This window comes from Lontra canadensis, unplaced genomic scaffold, assembly GCF_010015895.1.
Source record: "Lontra canadensis isolate GAN:19392208 unplaced genomic scaffold, GSC_riverotter_1.0 scaffold65, whole genome shotgun sequence".
NCBI lineage: Eukaryota > Metazoa > Chordata > Mammalia > Carnivora > Mustelidae > Lontra > Lontra canadensis.
The window spans coordinates 7,951-28,272 of NW_022631059.1; the positions used below are offsets into that span (position 1 = coordinate 7,951).

Genomic DNA, 20,322 nt, shown 5'->3' on the forward strand with positions numbered 1-20,322 from the left:
TTTAGGAGCAACGCGGTTAATTTCAACTACCTGCTTCACGGGCAATGCCGACATGTGTGTCTCGGGCACGTCTCTGGGTGCAGATGTCAGAGCTTCGCCGGAGCAGAAAGCAAACACCCTTCTCCAGGAGATTCTCTGCCTTTGGAGAAAACATTCCCCTATGCACTCTGCTTGTCAAAAGACTACGTTTGCTGAAATGATAGCGACGAATGGAATTCTAGAGGAAACCCGAGAACAAACTGAACACAGAAGCGTGGAGAGGACGGCACTCGCCTTCCCCACGGCGTGAGCCCGGCGACCCCGCGAGGGCCCGGGTGGGGGTGGGAGGGCAGCCTCGGGCTGCACCTCCTCCGGGGCCCACAGACTTACTTCTCCCGGTAATAGAGCAGGTAGTATTTCAGGGGGTCTGGCAGAGGGAGGCTCAGGACCTTCTCGCGCAGGAAGTTCACGGGCGGGGCCGGCTTCGCCTCGGGCGCGGCTCTGTCCTCCTCGCGACGCTGCTCCTCTTCCAAGTCCTCACAGCTGTTGTCGTCGGAGGGGCTGGAGATCCGACTGGCAAATACCTCCTTGTCCAAAAAGACGATGGTCTCCATGCGACGGCGGCGCACCCTCCGCCGCTTGGCCCGGGGAGTGCTCTTCAGTCCGTTTCCGCTGCCGCTCACGGTCTCCTGTCGCATGACCTTCTTAATGGCGCCACGGATGGCGATTCGAGCCAGGTCCTGGAGGCTCCGCACGGCCAGCGGCGCTGCGGGCAAAGAGGGAGACGCGTCAGCCTGGTCTGCGAGGCACCCAGACAGCACAGAGCCCTAACTCTGGAAAACCGTCCCCCCGCGGTCACCCACACCCGCTGTCACGCACGCACGTGGCCCTTCCAAACGCACCGCCCCGAACTCCGGTACGTGAAGGAAGCAAGGTCGTCTGTGTCATCAGTGAGAGGCAGAAGAAAACCCTGGGTTCGTGACTCTGTTTACTGTATTCATTCCTGGGTTCTTTCTCATCTAGTGGAACACAGTCAATGTGGGGCTCCAGAATTCTTTTATCGATCTTTACATTTTCACGGTACTTTACAAATTGAGTGTCTGTTCCTTTCTTAATAGAGAAAAGCAAATCTAAGTAGGTACAGAAACCCCAGCGCACCCCGAGGAGACACAGAATGAGGTAATCGAAGTCCAGCTCCGGTTAATGCAGGCGGCACGCATATGGCTACAGGAGAGCTTTTCTCTCAAAGGGGGAGGGATTAAGGGTCGTGCGTTTAAATACAGTACACTGGGGAGCCTGGGTGGCTCAGTGGGTTAAGCCGCTGCCTTCGGCTCAGGTCATGATCTCGGGGTCCTGGGATCGAGTCCCGCATCGGGCTCTCTGCTCAGCGGGGAGCCTGCTTCCCTCTCTCTCTCTCTCTGCCTGCCTTTCCATCTACTTGTGATCTCTCTCTGTCAAATAAATAAATAAAATCTTTAAAAAATAAATAAATAAATAAATAAATAAATAATAAACAAATACAGTACACTGAAAGCCACCACCACTTCTTTCCCTCCAGGACCTAACTCTTTTTTTTAAGATTTTATTTATTTATGTGACAGAGAAAGAGATCACAGCAGGGGAGCGAGCGAGGAAGATGCGGGGTTCCAGCACCTAAATTCTTCCCCAAAAGGTGACGATCTACAATACAGGGAAGGTTCTTAGGTTGTCTGTAGTATTTATTACCCAAATCAGAGCGGCCCGCACAGAATCCCGTGAATGCCCGGTCCACGGAACCCCGGGGAAGCCCCTAGGCCCAGGCTCTCAGCACCTTCTTCCCCGTGTCCACACCAGGCCTCCTCTCCCACTCAACAGTCTCCTCCCTGTTGTCCAGGATGGGCTCCAGCATGCGCCCCGGGAGTGCTCCCCACGCACGTAATCATGACTTTCTGCTCAATACGCCCACCTTGCCTTGCCTTTCCCTTCAGTCCGCTCAACGGACTCCTTCTCTGGCTCACCCCCAGGTCCCGCTTGAAGGGAACCAACTTAGCCCAAGTCTCTCCTGCCAGCCCCTTCTCCACCACGGCCAGCAGTGTTCCCTCAGGGGCTGATTTCTACCATTTCCCCCACTCTATGTGCCTCTCAATCCCTGGTTTGACATCCATGCTATGGTTCAAGGAACAAAGACTGGGCAGTGGCTCCCAGGGCTCTGCTCCACTCCTGGCCGGGGTCCCGAGCACCCCCCAGACCCACATCCACAAGAGATGCTGGACACCTCGAGGCCCACGTCTTTCCTCAGAAACACCCTATGTACCTGCCCCCGAATCCCTTCAGCTTCAGAGGCCGCCGTCTCCACGGAAACACCTTCGCTACTTTAGAAAACTCTGGCCCAGGAAGACAAAGTTGCAAATAACTGTTCCTTCCGGAGCCCAAAACTTCACCCGGCTATTTATCAGCCAGCGTTCGCTCCAAAGCTCTGGTCTCAAAACCAGCCTCTTGGGGTACGCTCCATGCTGTCGCAGTTCTTACCCAGACCCGGTCAAGCCCTCACGCTACAAAACTTGTCTTCAACCAAACCCCCGAGAAGCCTCGCAGACGCATCGACGACACCTCACCTTCCGACACTCGGGCCGCGCTGCGGAAGGCCGTGCCCTAGCTGCCTGTGCGTAACGCCAGCATCTCCGGGGGAGATTCCCAGGGCGCACGCACATGACAAACTCAGCCTTCGCCGGGCCACCAGGGTCGTCGAGAAGACAGAAGCACCCCATCTTTTAGTTCACACACACGGTGGCTCCCACGGCCTCCAGGACAAGTCTAACTCACGCAGTGGACTAGTTTCTCCCACTCGGACCATGCCGAGGGGCCTGCATGTAGAAAGTCCCCATCAGCCTCTGCTCATGCTTTTTCTCCCTTTCTCCTCTCCTCAGAGAATTCACTCTCACCCAAAATGTCCCATCCTCTGTCAAACCCTCCCCAGCCCCTCTCAGCCCCTTTCTGTATTGTACTGCTGCTCATTACCACATTTCAAGGACCATGTCTATGGCAGGTGACCTCCACTTAGCAGAGACCAAGGCAGTGCATGACTATCTGATAAATGATTCCTCACAAATTTAAGAAAAAAAATTTCTGGAAGGAATTTGCTAACATGTATCATCTTTGGATTTGAGATTACGGTTATTTTTTTCCCCTTTTTTTGTGCATTTTCCAAATTTTCTAAATGATCAGAATGCAGAATCCATGCTGAATGGTTTTATTTTAAATAAAATCACTAGGATTCTCATTGCTGTGTAAATTTCTGTTTAAATTATAAAACAGTATATGGATAATGCTGGCCCTGATGTCAGCACTTTCTGATTCCACATCCTGAAGGAGCTGAAGACAGAGGGCTAGCCAAATCAATCTCCATGGCAAGCCTCCCACCACCAGGCAGCAGACCGCCTGAAGCGTGTGCCCATGAGGCAGCCCCAAGGAGGGAGGGGTCCCGTGACTCTGCAAGAGCCCCTGGCCCAGCGGTGCTGGCAACACGCTGTCTCTGTGAGACTTCGCCACAGAGCAGAACTAACTCCTTCTCAAGAGAGCCTCCCGCCTTCAATGGCGTGGCCAGCAAGAATTCCCGGAGATTTAAAAGAAGGCAAAAACAACCTAAAATGGGCTGAAAACAGATTATTACTTTTCTTAATGTCTAAAAACCATTTGTAACATTTTAAGGTTTCAGTGGGTAGAAAAATGTTCCTAAATATTAAAAGGCTCCTTACAATTTGTCTCTCTCTTCAAATTCTAATGAGATTTTTTTAAAGATCCAAAAGATAAGCAAGGGTTTTTGTACTTACGTAACTGGACAAGTCTTGATTTTCCAGACTCCGAATGACAGGGCTGGACCAGAGGAGCAAAAGAAACTGCCAGAATCTTTTTGGTCTCCCAAGCAGAAGGGCCAGTTCGCGTTATCTTAGTCAACTGCCCCAAAGAGAAAACGAGAATATTCACAAGATGTGGCTACTGTCGGTTTATATTTAATCATTCCTCCACATAAACTAAAAAAAAAAAAAAAAAAACCCGCAGAGATACTGATAAATAACCTGAGCACAGAGGCCGCTAACATGATGTGACATGAAGTACCCAGGAAGTATTAATATTGTCGCAAGGGTGTTTTGCCTGGGTATGTTCAAAGCCTCTAGACCTAATTTCTGTTTACGAGAAATACGTGTGTTAGAGAAAGGAAGTCTAAGAATACCAAGAAGAGTCCATCAGACAAGACCACTTCCCTGGGCTCCCCACAAGAGCCAGGGCTGAGGGTGACGCTTAGTAAGGGGCAGGCAGGAGGCACGGACATTCTCAAGTCTGAGTCATTAAAGACATTCACGACCACCTGCGATGATGCTTCAGTCTAGACGGGACCCCAGGCTGTTTTTTCCGGAGGACAGAAACCATGAAGAACTTGCGACCGTGACCTTCTTGTGTGACCGTGACCACACGCCAAAGAGCAGCTAGTGCTGCAGGCTGCTCAGGGCCACCTCTGTCCGAGCTTCTCCTCGCTCCAGCACTGAGTTTCTGAGTGACGTCACCGCCACGACACACAGACCTGCAGAAGAGCCTGATTAGACAACACAGCCCTCCTGTGTGCTCTCTGTGCTGGTGCCCATTTCTGAAAGGCCTATTCAGGTCACAGTGCCATTTTCTGCTCAGCTCTGACATACTAAGATTATATACTCTCTTCTCTAAAAATATCCAAGCCAGCAAATCCTCTTAAAAACTAAGATTCTGTATCATGAACCTTGGAAGTGAAAGCATTAAGTAGCCACGTACTAGGTAAACATCAATAAGTCACTCGCACTCTTATGTACGAGCAAAAACTTCTTTTTAAAAACATTTTCTTCTAGTTATAATGAACATCAAATATCTAAATACAATCGATAAATAATGTGTGAACCATTCAGGAAAACTATAAATCCATATTCCATGGTCCAGACACGGAGACGGATACTGAAAATCCGCTACAATCCTCAAATCAGTATACAGATAACACAATTCCAATAAAAGGACTGACGTATTTTTCTGTTACAACAAAGATCACTAAAGTAATTTTAAATAAAGGGGAGCCTGGGGGGCTCAGCCGGTTAAGCAGCCGACTCTTGATTTCAGCTCAGGTTGTGGGATCGAGAGCCTGGGTCGGGGGTGCTCAGCAGAGTCTGCTCCAGCAGCCTCCCTCTCTCAGTCCCTCCTCCCACGGCCCCCATTACCCCCACCCCCCCTGCACAAGCACTCTCTCTCTCTTAAATATTTTTAAGAAATAATAGCAATTTAAATAAAGATGTATTTGGGGGCACCTGGGTGGCTCCGTGGGTTAAAGCCTCTGCCTTCGGCTCAGGTCATGATCCCAGGGTCCTGGGATCGAGCCCCGAATCGGGCTCTCTGCTCAGCAGGGAGCCTGCTTCCCCCTCTCTCTCTGCCTGCCTCTCTGCCTACTTGGGATCTCTGTCTGATAAAATAAATAAATAAAATCTTTATAAATAAAAAATATTTAAAACAATATTCTGAGAAAGAAGAGCAAAAATGGGGACACATCACCCTGCTATCCACAACGATGACAGCAATAAGCAGGTGGGAGTCAGCAAGGGCATGGGAGGCTCCTCTCCTGAAAGGCAGTCGGCCGAAGTTAAAATACGGAGTCTCGGATCCAACACTTCTGCTTTTGAGGCTACACCTGGAAGTACAGTGTATAATCTTCGTGTAGACGAAGATCAAGGCAGAGACTACGCACAGATGCGCCCGCACACCCTCTGCACAGCAGCAGCGCTTGCAGACAGCACAAGGGTGGAAAGAACCCAAGTGCCCATCAGAAAAACACATTTTCATACACCAGGAAAGAATATTTTTAAATAAACAACATAGGGACAGAAAAGAATTTCCACTTACACCAAATACCAAACCCATAAAATGAACAATAAGCCACATATCAAACCTAAAACCATCCGCTCCTATTTCTTATGTCTGGATGAAGATAGGGAATGGAAAAAATGTGCCTATCTTCACTGAAGTCAAGTCATGGAGAAAGTACGTTTGCTTGTATATTTTTTGAGTACGCAGATAAACTAAGAACGAACAAAGTGGTTACCTACAGGTGAAGTGGAGAGGACATACATGGAAAAAAAATTCGGTGAGTGTTCATTATTTAGATCTTGAAACCCCATAAATATTTTACAAAGTTATAAACCATAAAATGCAATCCCTAAAAACAAACAAATAAGCTCTAAGTCGGGCTAGCAGCACCACCACACAGGGAAGCGTTATCTCCAGGGACTTTGAAACACGTTTGTGTGTACATGCGCAGGAGAAGGGCAAACTCAGCCATCAGAGAGCCTCCAGCATGGGACACAGCACCGCGCAGAAGTCACGAAAACCCTCGGGTCCTGACTTTGAGCAGGAAGCACCAGTATAAACCCATGGTGTGTTCTGGTGTCCAAAAGCCAAACCAACAGAAACATAAGTACGTATGGAGGGAAGGGGACTTCTTGGCTCCAGAATACCACTGAAGAAAACCAACCCGGTATCAAATATTCCAACAAAGGCCCCACCTGTGTTCTCTAAACACCAATTCCCAATGAACTTAAAATTAACAGAGATCCTCAGAAACAGTTAAATCCAACTTTGTGGTAAAAAATACACAAAATGAGTGTGGAGTATCTTTTCTTACCAGAAAGTAACAAAACCATCAAAGACTACTGAAGGTGTATCAGAGCCCAAGAGCCAACCTGGAGAGGTGCCTATTGGCCAAGACGGGACATTTTAAGTTTCAATAAGAATCATACGATGATTAAAATTTTAAGTACATCTATATTCATGAGTTCACACCACCGTTAGAAACCAAATAAAATCTTACTAGTCACCACTTTCAACAAATGCTAGAGAACCAGATTACTGAGGAAACTGATAGACATAGCTTAAGAATCAGAATTTATCCACCTTCTCCTTATAACGTGTACCTAGGGTAACCAAGTAACTGGTAGGAGTGTTTCTCTTCATGTAAGTATTCCAGGTAACTATAAAGTCGCAAGATACAAAATCAACGTGCCGAAATCCACTGCATTTCTATACACTAATGATGCAGCAGAAAGGGAAATTAAGAAAACAATCCCACTTATAACTGCTCCAAAAATAATGAAATATCTAGAAATAAACTTAAGAGGTGAAACATCTCTACTCTGAAATTTATAAAACACTGATGAAAGAAACTGAAGATGACACAAAGACACAAAACGGACTAAGGACCTGAATGTGACACCTAAATGCATAAAAGTCCTAGAAGAGTGCATAGGCAGTAATGTCTCCGACATTGGTCGTAGTGACATTTTTCTAGATGGGTCCCTTCAGGCAAGGGAGACAAAAGCAAAAATAAACTGCTGGGATTACATCAAAACAGAAAGCTTCTGCACAGCAAAGGAGACAACCGGCAAACTAAAAGAATGGGAGAAGATATTTGCAGTGACTCATCCCACAGAAGGTTAGTATCTAGATTACATAAAGAACTTACACAACTCAACACCCAAAACCCAAATAATCCAATTTAAAAGTGGGCAGAAGACACGAACAGATACTTCTCCGAAGAAGACATACAAATGGCCACAGACACGGGAAGACGCTCCACGTCACTCATCATCAGGGAAAGCAGCTCACGAGCAGGATGAGGGGCGCCTGGGGGGCTCAGCTGGTTGGGCACCCAACTCTTGGTCTCCGCTCAGGTCACAGTCTCGGGGTCGTGAGATCGAGCCCCGCATCAGGCTCCACACCCAGCACAGAGTCTGCATGAGATTCTCTTCCTCTCCTCTGTCCCTCCTACTCATGCTCTCTCTCTTTCTAAAATAAATAAATAAATCTTTAAAAAAAAAAAAAAAAAAACCACAGTGAGACACCACCTCACCCTTGTCAGAAAGGTAAGAATCAACACAGGAAACAAGCGTTGGTGAGGACACAAGAAAAAAGAACCCTCCTTCTCCACTGGTGGGATGCAAACTGGTGCAGCCGCTCTGGAGAACAGTACCGCGGCTCCTCAGAAAGTTCAAAACAGAGCCGCCCTACAACCCAGCACTGTACTATTATTTCCCCCAAAGAATACGAAAACCCTAATTCAAAGGGACATCGCACCCTCGTGTTTACTGCAGCACAATCCGCAACGGCCAAGGTACGGAAGCAGCCCAGGTGTCCGCGGACAGGCGAACAGACAAAGATATGGCATAAACACACACAATGGACTATTACTTGGCATAAAGAAGAATGAAATCTGGCCATTTCCCATGACATGACTGGAGCCAGAGCACATTATGCTAAACAGATAAGCCAGAGAAAGACCAATACCACAGAACTTCATTCATATGTGGGATTTAGAAAACACAGTAACCGACCAAAGGGAAAAAAGAGACAAACCAAAAAACACTCCTAAGGAACAAACAGGGTCACCAGAGAGGATAGGGGACACAGGGGAAGGGGACAAAGAGTGTACATGCGGTGCTGAGCACTGGGCGGTGCACCGCACACCGGCCGCTAGCGGAACACCGCACGCTAACTACACTGGAATCAAAGAGAAGGCAAGGGTTAAAGGTACCAGCTGAAGAGATGTCACGGGATCAGCATGCACTGTCCCGCAGCCCCTACTGAGATAATGGGTCCAGGCCATAGCCTCACTGCCGACGTCGGGGAACGAGACAGCAGGCGTGCCGGGCCTGCCCACGGGCGTGCTCTGTAACGCCGGTAAGGCTCTCGCACCCTCAACTGGAAACTAAGCAAGTCTTTGGGTCCAACTAACAACTTATAATGAAATGAGGAGCAGAAAGAATATGTTAAACATCACCCCAGAGATAGGTAGTCTCCAAATCTAGACTACAGGAAACTCTGTAAGACAAATCACTTGATTTCTTTTCTTCAACAAGTATATTACAAGGAAAAAGGAGCGGGGGGGAAGAAAAGAAAAAAAGAGGAGCTCTAGATAAAAACACTTGGGAGATGTATCAGCCGGGGGTGCCAGGCTGGCTCGATAGGTGAGGGGAGCAACTCTTGCTCTTGGGTCACGAGTTTAAGCCCCACGCTGGGTGCAGAGATTACTCAAAAATAAAATCTTCCAAAAAATAAAGAGAGGGAGAGAGAGAAAGATCAACCAAATATAAGATATAAATCTTAAATGAAGGGGCGCCTGGGGGCCTCAGCTGGTGGAGCGACTGCCTTCGGCTCAGGTCACGACCCTGGAGTCCCAGGGTCATGTCCCAGAATCGAGTCCTGCATGGGGCTCCCTGCTCGGCGGGGAGTCTACTCTCCCTCTGACCTCTCCATTCTCACTCTCTCTCTCTTTCTCTCTCTCTCTTTCTCTCTCAAATAAATATATAAAACTTTTAAGAAAATCTTAAATAGAGATCCCTTCAAATAAACTATTCAAGCAAATTTTGAGATAATCAGAAAAATCTGAACACTAGCTGGCAATTTTAAAATACTAAGAAATTACTGGTGATTTTTTAGGGATCGAGCCCCACGTCGGGCTCTCTGCTCAGCGGGGAGCCTGCTTCCTCCTCTCTCTCTCTGCCTGCCTCTCTGCCTACTTGTGGTCTCTGTCAAATAAATAAAATCTTAAAAAAAAAAACAGCCCTTATCGGGGCACCTGGGTGGCTCAGTGGGTTAAGCCTCTGCCTTCGGCTCAGGTCATGAGCTCAGGGTCCTGGGATCGAGTCCCGCATTGGGCTCTCTGCTCGGCGGAGAGCCTGCTTCCTCCTCTCTCTGCCTGCCTCTCTGCCTACTTGTGATCTCTGTCTCTCTCTCTCTCTCTGTTAAATAAATAAATTAAATCTTTAAAAAAAAAAAAAACAGCCCTTATCTTTTATAAATACACTTTGAAATATTTATGGATAAAAATTTTATTTTACTTAGCGATAGTCACTGCAGTCTGTATATAATAGTAAATAACAGAATGTTATACAGACAGCCCCGTGGGCAATTCCGGGAGCCAGAGGACACACTATGCTCAACAATTCCACAGGTTACAATACAAGCATGCAACATGATGACACAGAGTATTAAATGGCTTAAAATTATCTCATCGATTAAGGAAAACATCGTAACTTCTAAACAGTACGCGCAATGACTTCCTTAGAAAAGGGCACTAACTACAAGTATCATACACCAACAGTGTTTAAGGTAAGGGTTGTGAGCAATTTTTCTTCATTTTCGTATGTTCTGGATGTTCAGCAATGAATGACTCCTTTTTAAACAAAATAAATTAAATGCTAACATTTTTAAATTACAGAAAATCCCACAAAAATGCATAATCTCCCAATTTTTATCATTTCCATTTTTCCTTAGTTCTTTGTAACTGAGACATTCTCCCTGATGACCAACTCAGTGTTGATTAATCTGCTTGTTGATAACAACTTGTTTTTCTCAAAGAAGCGCAACAGCTACGACAGACACACACACGACCAAACAGCAGACAGAGACAAGATTCCTCTGAAGGAAGACTCCTGTATAATACTCGCTGTCACAGAATCTAACAATTAGAACAGAATGACTCTCGTGACGTTTACACACAATTCTAACACTAGAATAAGCATACTGGAACAGCTGTGGGCGGGGTGGGGGGGGGGGGGGGAAGGGAGAGGGGAGGACAGACAAGGGAGGTGAGGCTCACAGTGCAGGCTCCAGGGTGCCTACCTGAGTCAGGCCCTGGCCCAAGCTAGGCTGTCTTTATGACCTGTCCCTGCCTGTGCCCTAATTTGTGAAACGGAGGGAGCTGTCATGAGGCATACAAGGAAAAACACATGGAAACTTCTTGGAACAGACCTTGGCCAACAGTTAAGCGTGTCAGTTATGAGAGGGATCTGACCTTCTCTTCCAGTGGCATGACAAGGATGCCCCCTACTTTGAGAAGACTCTTCATGTACTCTTCATGCTCTTTCTGCACACCAGCCCCACAGTACACGCGATCGTACTGAGAACAATCTGGAGAAATCTCCAGGCAATTGCCAGTAACAAAGGAAGGTTCACAGAAGTCAAATCTAAAAGCAAAAAATGTTTTCCGTAACTGAATATATCACATTGTAGCAAGTCTCTACAGTAAATCTATACTACCCACAGGTTACGTTTTCCTTGAACAACCCTAGAATCACATAATACCACCGACAGAGTTAGAAGCTGCAAGTCAGACCCCCAAAGTAATTGTATCGTTAATAAACAGAACCCTAGAAATCCCAAACAAAATATTATGAAAGTGAATGTCACAAACATAACACAGACTTCTGTCATCTAACTTCCAATCATCACTGTCTTTGCTCTGTTTTTATAAATCATTACCTTATTTAAGATCTACGAAAAACAAGCAAAATGAGGGGCACCCAGGTGGTTCAGTCGGTTAAGTGTCCGACTCTTGGTTTCAGCTCAAGTCACGATCTCAGGGTTGTGAGATGGAGCCCCATTCGCTTCGGGTTCCACACTCAGCCCCTCTCCCCCCCGCACTTATGTGCCTAAGTATGCGCTCGCTCGCTCTCTCTTCCTCTCTCTCAGCTAAATGAATCTTTAAAAAAATAAAACATAAAAACCAATAAAATGAAAGAAAACTACATTTGGTGTTTCTAAAAATGTTAAATCCTAAAATAAAAACTTTAATACCTTATTTAAAAATGGCAAGAGGTATTATATATACTGTTCAAATACAAATGCAATAATTCTGTTTAAGAATTAGGTGATAAATTATTATCTGTGTTGGAAACGTGAAAATTGGGCAAAATGAACATTCTATTTCCCTCTCCTATTACACTGGTGAAAAATTACCTTTCCCTGGTGTCATAGTTAAAAAACCTAAAGCCCTCAAAAGCACAAAATATTTAAGAAAATAATTAGAGGGGCGCCTGGGTGGCTCAGTGGGTTAAAGCCTCTGCCTTCAGCTCAGGTCATGATCCCAGGGTCCTGGGATCGAGTCCCACATCAGGCTCTCTGCTCAGCGGGAAGCCTGCTTCCCTTCCTCTCTCTCTGCCTGCCTCTCTGCCTACTTGTAATCTCTCTCTCTGTGTCAAATAAATAAATAAATAAAATCTTAAAAAAAAGAAAATAATTAGAACAGCTTTGCATACACCCAATTCTCCTGCCAAAACTGAATCATGTTATATGAACACTAATAAGCTTTTGTCTCCCATCTAATCAAGTTTAAATTATAATTCACACAGCAACCCAAGGGTAGTATTTGATCTTACTTGTCAAAGCTGTCGCTGGTTCTAATGAAGAAGTCCAGCTTCTGCTTTGCATATTCTATTACATCCGAATGGAGTTCAACCCCGTGGTTCACACCAAAAGGACCTAAAATGTTCCAGAATAAAAAAATTTTTAGAACTAGGGCAAGAACTCTTACTCTTTATTTCTGTTTTATCCACTGCAACGCACCAGATTCAGCATGTATAATTACATGAAGAAATTCGCAAGGTTTAGAGGTCTTACCACATTACCAGGCCTAAATCACCCAAGCTAAATCTTTAAATATGCAGGGTAGACTATGCTCACCACACTGTAAATATTAATAACTGTAAATACTTGTTTCTTTGACATTACCGACGCCACAGCTTTCCAAAGCCTGGGTTGTTCTGCTCTCAAACCTTTGAAGAATTATTTGAAGATGTAAAAAAACCAAGATCTGCAACCAAGAATTCAAGATCTTACTAATGAATTAAAGAAGAAAAACGTTATTTCCAAATGACACTGGACTCAGGACTGTGTTCCACTAGAGGTCGCCCCAACTACTCAGACATGGGGACAAATAGCTTTTGAGCATCATTAAAATAAAACTGTAACAGGGGCACCTGAGTGGCTCATTTGGTTGAGTGTCCAACTCTTGATTTCAGCTCAGGTTATGATCTCAGTGTCATGGGACTGAGCCCCACGTCAGGCTCTGTGCTCAGCATGGAGTCTGCTGCAGGTTCTCTCTCTCCCACTCCCCCTGCCCGTTCCCCACTCGTGTGCGTACACACTCTCACTCTCTTAAATGAATAAATAAAATCTTTTTTAAATAAACTATAACCAAGCCACAATGAAACATTTTTTATATCAAAGGAAATTTATCAGTAATTGGAAATAAAGCTGTGAGAAAGGTTATAAGCCCACTTAACAATAAAGGTATTATTCCCTCTGTATAAAACTGCCTCTAGATGAGATCTACTGACACAGACAGCTTGGGTGAGTCTCTTTGTTTTGGGAGTTCTTTATATGAAGGTCAAAAACAGGCAACACTTATTTATGGTGACGGAGGACAAAAGGGTCCTCTCCTCTCTGGATGGGGAGGGACAGCTTGAGAGCTTCTGTGGCGCTGGGTCTACTCCGTACCTTGTTCTAGGTAGTACCTGCACGAAGTTGGATACGTACACAAAAATTCACCAAGCTCCACACCTCACACGTGTTCATTTACTGTAGGTTAACTTACACAGCCATTTTTAAATATCTCCATGGGAAAATCAACAGGGCATGAAGAACTGTATTTACTGGACGGACATACCAAAGTCACAATGCAGCATTTAACCCTACGGCCCAACAGAAATACTGAAAAATAAGCAACCATCTGTGCACCCGTATCTTGACATTTTGCCACTTGGGCTTTCCTGGTTCCCTGACAGCACAACACCCACCCCAAGCCAAGGCTTCCTTCTCCTCCACCTGGACAGCTCACCTGGGGCTCTCCTCTCCCAACATCTGTCAAATGCACAGCTGCTGCTAAAAGAGTCTCATCGAAACACACCCTACCTGAGAACCATTTTCAGTAATTACAACATCAAATTCAAATTGTCCAATCTCAAGCCCCTCTGCCAAATCACCAACTTCCCTCCCCACCGCCCTCTGGCTAGGAGCACGCGCCAGACACCAAGAAAACCTTTACTTTCCCACGCATCATAGTTTCATTAGCCCCTCATCCTTTATCAAAACCTATTAAGCACTTCATTCTCATAACAGATATAGGACATAGTTCCTAACCCCAAGGAGCTTAACACCAAACAGAGCAGTAACACAGAGCCCCCGACTCAGCCCAATAAAAAGCTGACTAAGGGGACGGAGGGCATGGGAGGAGTAAGGACTGAGACATCAAGGGCATGGCACTGAAGCCAGCCCAAAAGCCCTCCCATCCCTGCAGAAGGGCTTCCCACTCCCTCATCACACAGCACCTTCAGGTCCCCTGCACACAAGTGCAGCAGCAAAGGGATAAAGTTCAGGGCCAGGCAGGAAGGCAGCTGGATCTAGAGAAGAGTCGGATGAAAGACTCCAGACCTCATGGCTGCGGGCACTGGGAGGCCACCACGGTCTTCGGCCCCGAAGTGGTGTGCAACACTGAAGGCTGAGCTGACCGGAACCCACGGGGTCCAGACAGAGGCAATGGCCGTGCCAGCGAAAGGAGTCTACCCGGGAAAGCAAACGCTCCGGTCCCCTCCTTCACATGCATCACAGCAGCATGGAGTACGCACTGCGACCCCCAAGAAGCTTCCCTTCCTTTAGAGCTCTCCCCACCCAACATCTGATCACATTCCCAGCAAACGGGGGACTCACAGAAGAGAAGCTGTTGAGAATTTCTGGGGCATGTCAAGTGCAGCAGGCCGAGTCAGGCTTACAACAAGAACCGAGCATCTCAGTTCCTTTCCAGAGCATTTCTAACCCAGTCAGTTTGATACCCCATCCCACTCTCCACCAAACACCATCTCACCCTTAGCTCCCCCAGTTTCTCAGCTGAACTGAATTACCTTTCACTAATTCCAGAATGATACATCACCTGGGCTCTTCACAAAGCAGTCTTAATCCAAGACAAATTAAGTTCAAAAAGCATTTAACTTTAAAAAACAAAACAAAAACAAACTTAAAAATTTGAGGATAGCAATCTGTGGCCTGAAGTCAAAGGTTCAGTCTCAAAACTTCATCAAATTCCAAAGTCTATGAACATATAAAGAACCCAAAATTTCATTCCATACCCACAAAATCAACTGTCCCTGCTGAGACATTCTGTAACGTGCTGTGGTGCAGACACTGCGCTCCCTCGCCAGTGCAGCAGCAGCCCCAGCCCCGCTTCCTCTGCAGAGAAATCTTTCAAAGGGCAGGTCAGCCCCCATTACTCCTCTGGCAAAACGGTTCTATCTCAGAGTAAAAACAGACACCTAAACCCTCAATTATTGGACACTGTCGTTCAAGAACAAAAGTGCCCATCGCCACGTGCAGTCCCCCCAAGTCTTACTTGGGGAAAGAGGCAAAACCTGTGAAATCCTTCCCATCCCTGGAATTTACTGACAAACAACACCTTACAGGTACTAACTTTTTGAGCATTAAAACAAAACAAACCAAAACTTCTTGGAAGAACTTTAACTTCCAGGGAACTTTAAACTTCGTCTCAGTTTACAGAGTGACAAAGCTGGGTGACTGTATCGTAAACGAAAAATCACCGTAAGGTCCTGATTTACACAATTCTCATGGTCCTCTGCTGTGCAAGAGGGTGCGCTGGACAGACACTGGAGGCACAGGTGGGAGGGGTCGGGAACAGGAGGGGTCCCTCCTTTCACCAGCCCACCCCATGACTGTGTATAAACCAAAGCAGAGGACTGCTCAGAAGGCACTCCGACGAGGGCCCCACAGAGGAGACGCTGCCGGCGGACGCTCTTCCCCGGCACCAGGAGACAGACGGTGCTCTGCTGCACTCTGTCCGGACTCACCGAGAATGAGCCCCACCATGGAGCTGAGGTAGCCCGTGCCACTGCCCAGGTTCAGGAAGGAGAGCCCCGGCTGCAGGTCCAGGGCCTCCATCACTTCCGAATAGATGCACGGAGCCGAGAGGTGGATGTTGCCGTGCTTCCATGCCAAGTCTTTATAAGCGTTTTCTTTAAATTCTTCAAGATAATAGTCTGCGCGATCGATAGCCCGGAAAGCCTGCTCGACCGGCGCGGTCCGGATGTACTGCGCCTCTTTCAGGTTGTCCACCAGCTCATCGTTGTCCTCACCAGCACTCACCGCACCTCCCATCTTCCAGATCGCACTTGGGCCACGCTGCAAATACAAACGTTTCTGAAGGGCTATTTACATTAAAGGTCAGAGCACACCAGTTAGGGTTCTAATAACATGCCAGTCTCAAATTCTGAATTCTGAAAATATACAGATGGAATATATTTGATCTGCAACTAACCCACCCCACCCCCTCCAAACTCTGAAAGAAAAAAAAGCCAAAGATGAAATTCCATTATAACCATCCAGAAGCTTGTAATTTACAATTTCGAAGGCATGCAAATTAACTTGAGGTACCTAACACATATCCGACAGCTGCAAACAGCATTTAAGAAGGAACTCGATATTTTACGACAAGTAGTCAATCTACAAAGTCAGGTATTTAGGGTTAAAATTATCTTGAATATAGATCTGCCTTAAAAGGGATATATTCACATATGGCAAAGTCAATGGATTTAAGCATAAAAAGAATATAGATATGTCTACAAAAATCACACTACTACCAACTTCTCTTTAAATACAGATCACTTTTGATAAATAAACCTTTAAAAGCAAAAAAAGGAAATAAAGGTAAACAACAAATACTATAAAGTTATTCACTGTTTATTTGAAATTCAAATTTAACTGTTGTCCTAAATTTTACCTGACAACTCTACACCCCCACATACACATCAAGTCAAGGAACCCACTCAATCTGTTCACTTGGATATACGGATGTACAAATTTCAGGCAAAAATACTACAGGATGAATGGTGATATTTTATTGTAACAAATACAAAATCTGTTTTCAGGCTACAGCTGCTCCAAGGACTCCTACACCCCCTTTGGAAGTGTATGTAATGCAACCTTTCTACCTCTTTAACAAAAGGTACATTGCTTACCTTCTTCCTAACTGCATTCAAGAAGAAAAAGCAACAGTGTGATCCCTTCTTAGCCACCTGCTAACATACAATGTGCCTCCATCTAACTCACAGGGGCCGTAACCATAAAAATATCTTCTCCAATTTTATAGGTACCCCATGTAACTCTTTCTGAAAGAATTATTTTACTTCACATAAAATGGTAACAGTTTACAAAACACCTGATGTAAACTATTGGGGAAAACAGAAAACACCAGACTTCACAAAGACTGACACATTTTCTAATTCACTTCCATAATGACATACTATAATTTATTATTACAAAGTTTATCCTTGCTTTCCCCCCTCACAATCCTCTGGATTTCAAACAGCAGAACAAGAAGCATAAACCCTGGGGGAAGAGCTTCCATACACATACCCCATGCACACTACTGGCAATTGTGGTGGGAGAGGTTTTCCCAGGAATAAAAGTAAATGAACTCATGATAAATCTTCAGCTTCTCACAACAAATACACAAAATATGTGAAACCTAGGGCTTCGTATAAATGCTCTAACATTTCACGGTTGGAACAGTTCATCTTCATCATCAAGATCTTAGACCTGAACATTATACTTTCCAAATCACCAAGATGGCCCAATTATTAGATTTTCACCCCATTTCAAGATGTTCTGGAGCCCTTGCTAGGTTATGGTCCATGGCCAGTTAACTTAGCCAATTGGACGAACTGCTAATGAGGTCGAGTTTAATCTTCGATAAGCTACTTACTTCTGAGCCTACAGTCTACATCCCTAGTCTAGGACAGTCACCTTAAAATTTAGGTCACTGCTTAAAAGTGAAGTTGCGCTTGCTGCCCAAACGTCTATGTGGGAAAAGGCCTGGAAACCACGCATCTTCCATGGTGGATCTAACTCTCTACGTAATGTCCTACCATCCTATCTCAGTGCCATCATTCTACCTTCAGAAAGCAAACACTAACTCTATATTGGGTACACTTTATTTTCTACCATGTAATCGATCACTTACTTCCAACTTCACCTCACTTTGAAAGTTTACTCACATGCAAAAGCTAGCATTTTAGTAAAAAGAGCTACAATCTTACAGGCACCACCCACCAGTCCCAGGGGTCTGGTTAGCTTTACAACATAGTGAGGCAAACTGGGACCGAGCAGTCATTTTACTCCTGATTACAGACCAGTGCATGAAGAGACTAGAATTCAAACCCACGACCGTCTAGCCGAAGGCCTACATTCTCAAATTCTCAAAGAAAAAAACATTCTTTAACACATAACATGTTGGTAATCTTTGCCCCAAATGACAGACTGTGACGATGCGGTAACCCTCTCTGTTGCCGCCAGGAGGAAGCGTGTGACCATTGGCAGGGTCTGAGAGTACGAACTCTGCCTGCTCATCTACCTCTCCTCACACTGCGTACAATCACCGCTTACTCCTGACCACCCCAAAACACCAACAACAGATTCAAAGATACCCTTACCCAACCAAATAATGGCTCTACCATCTAGTCAAATCCAACTGTTGGAAATAATGAGAAATAATTTCTGGATGCTGTACTTGATTATACTTTGCAATCCTCAGTATAATTCACTCCTCTGGGGTAACTGGCCAACAGGACAACCTTACTCTCACACTGCTCCTTCCAAAACCAACTGCCAAAGGGCAGTGAGGAAGACAGGTGAGCAGCAGCAGCCATGGGAAGGTCCCAGGACTGATAGCCAAGGAGGCTAAAGCTGGGTCAACCAGCCTGAAGCCACGATCATGGGTGTTTGCGGTTTCAGTCAACACCGGGTTTGTCAGACTACACATGGAGGGCCAGGGCCCAAGCCGCGTATCACTCCTTCAGGGAAATACGGACAAGGTAATTTCATGTGGAAAATGAGCTGGGGGGGAGGGACCCTGTCCCGCAAGCCCTGAAAAGTTTGCCTTTTTTGTAATGCAAGGGCCTGACTTAAGTTTTGATTGCTGAGGAATAAACACTTTTCCTCCGCCACTCCATGAAGCGCCAGGCCTCTGTCTGAAATCAGCTTTTAGTTGGTTTCCGTAACAGACCTTTTGGGCCACTTGTCTTTTCTCTTCTCATGCTTCACATTCCCCCTTTTGTCTTATATTCCCCAGTAAAAAAGGAAGCCTGAGAAGCCCTAGGCTCCACCCTCAACCCCGATGCAAGCAGAAACTAACCCTAACTCTCTTCACGGCCCCCACCTCACTGTGGGACCCCAGGTATGCTGTCAACTTTCCAGGTTCTGTAGGTAATAACCCGCTACTCTTCTTTCCATTTCCTGCCGGGTGTTGCTGAAAGCTGTCTTGGATTAGAGTAACTGCAGAGGCCTGAGACCAGCAGAAAACAGAACCAAAGCCACACCTCCTGCTGGCAGAAGAATTAAAAGAAACAGAGACTTGCCGTGAAAACTCATAGAGAGGGATGTTTTTCAAACACTTGAAAGGCTGCCTTGTATACACCATTCCTGGAGCTGATAGAAGCTGGATCCGTGGAACACGTTAGATGAAGATTATTTCTACTCGACACAGAAGAGCTTTCTAACAACTAGAATTCCAAATACTGAACTTTCTTAGAACCTCCACAGCCTGTCTCCCCAGGGGATGGCCCAGGTTAGGTACAAGCTGAGGTGGGGGCCAGGAGGCCTAGGCTCGGACCCCATCCCCTCAGAGGTCCCCTCTCATTCCACCTCTAAAGCTCTACTTCACCCGAGCACAGCCCCAAGTTCTGAGCTGTCTGCAGGAACCTGACTTCACCAATTCTTGACTGTCTACTCGACACCCAAAACGCAGCCGTTCACTTCGGCCACTGCCCTGCCGAAAAGAAAGAAGAAAACCACGACAGGCTAGTGATGAACAAAGGGGACAGGCAGAGATTTGGGTCACTTTTCCGAGGGGCAACGCTGGAGCACACGTCAGCACGGAGAAATCCGAAGCGCCGGCACCAAGCCCAGCCAAGCTCTCCTTCCCCAACCACCCACCTTCTCCAGGGGCCTGGCGTCCCGGGGTTCTGAGCCAATTCTCAGTCGGAAGGGCAACAACTGTCCCTATGGTTCTGCCCTGGAGAGTGAATGTTCCGTCCTCCCTACACCCAAGACGGGCCCCGAACTCGCAACCCAAGACCGACAAGGGCAGCTTCCACCGGCTGCGCCCGCGGGTGCACCCAGACTGTCGCCTTCGGAAAAGGTCCGAGATCATTTGTTCCGAACGCGGACCCGCCTGCACTCGCCGCGCTACTCCCCGCAAACGTCTCCCGCTCGGCACGCCCGGCGCGGGCCGCGCGTCTCTCCAGCACGACCAGGGGCGCCAGCGACGGGCACCGGGAGAGGCCGCGGGGGCCCCGGGGAGCCGGAGGGCAAACCAGGACGTCCCCCCGCGACACACCCCCGGAGCGCGGCAGGGGACGCGGCCGCGCTCCAGAGGACACGCGCCCTGGAAGGGTTGGGGGACGTGGGGAGACGCAGGAGGGGGAACCCGGGGACGGGGAGGGCAGACGCGGGGGAGGG

At 46.7% G+C, this 20,322-nt stretch overlaps 1 protein-coding gene across 1 annotated transcript; it reads right to left on the bottom strand.

Moving 5' to 3' along the window:
• Positions 1-278: 278 nt before the first annotated feature.
• On the bottom strand, positions 279-16,098 carry PCMTD2 (protein-L-isoaspartate (D-aspartate) O-methyltransferase domain containing 2). Its single transcript, XM_032878715.1, has 5 exons — positions 15,657-16,098; positions 12,180-12,282; positions 10,817-10,988; positions 3,789-3,912; positions 279-745 (listed from the first exon to the last, which is right to left on the bottom strand). Exons 1-5 carry the CDS (start codon positions 15,961-15,963, stop codon positions 366-368), a joined length of 1,086 nt encoding a protein of 361 aa, XP_032734606.1. The 5' UTR covers positions 15,964-16,098; the 3' UTR covers positions 279-365.
• Positions 16,099-20,322: the final 4,224 nt, after the last annotated feature.

Excerpts from the sequence above, each read along its gene's own strand:
- PCMTD2 (XM_032878715.1), bottom strand. The coding sequence starts at position 15,963 with ATGGGAGGTGCGGTGAGTGCTGGTGAGGACAACGATGAGCTGGTGGAC. Across the intron at positions 12,283-15,656 it reads CATGGTGGGGCTCATTCTCG|GTCCTTTTGGTGTGAACCAC; the intron begins GTGAGTCCGGAC and ends GGAACATTTTAG. Across the intron at positions 10,989-12,179 it reads ACCAGCGACAGCTTTGACAA|ATTTGACTTCTGTGAACCTT; the intron begins GTAAGATCAAAT and ends TTTTGCTTTTAG.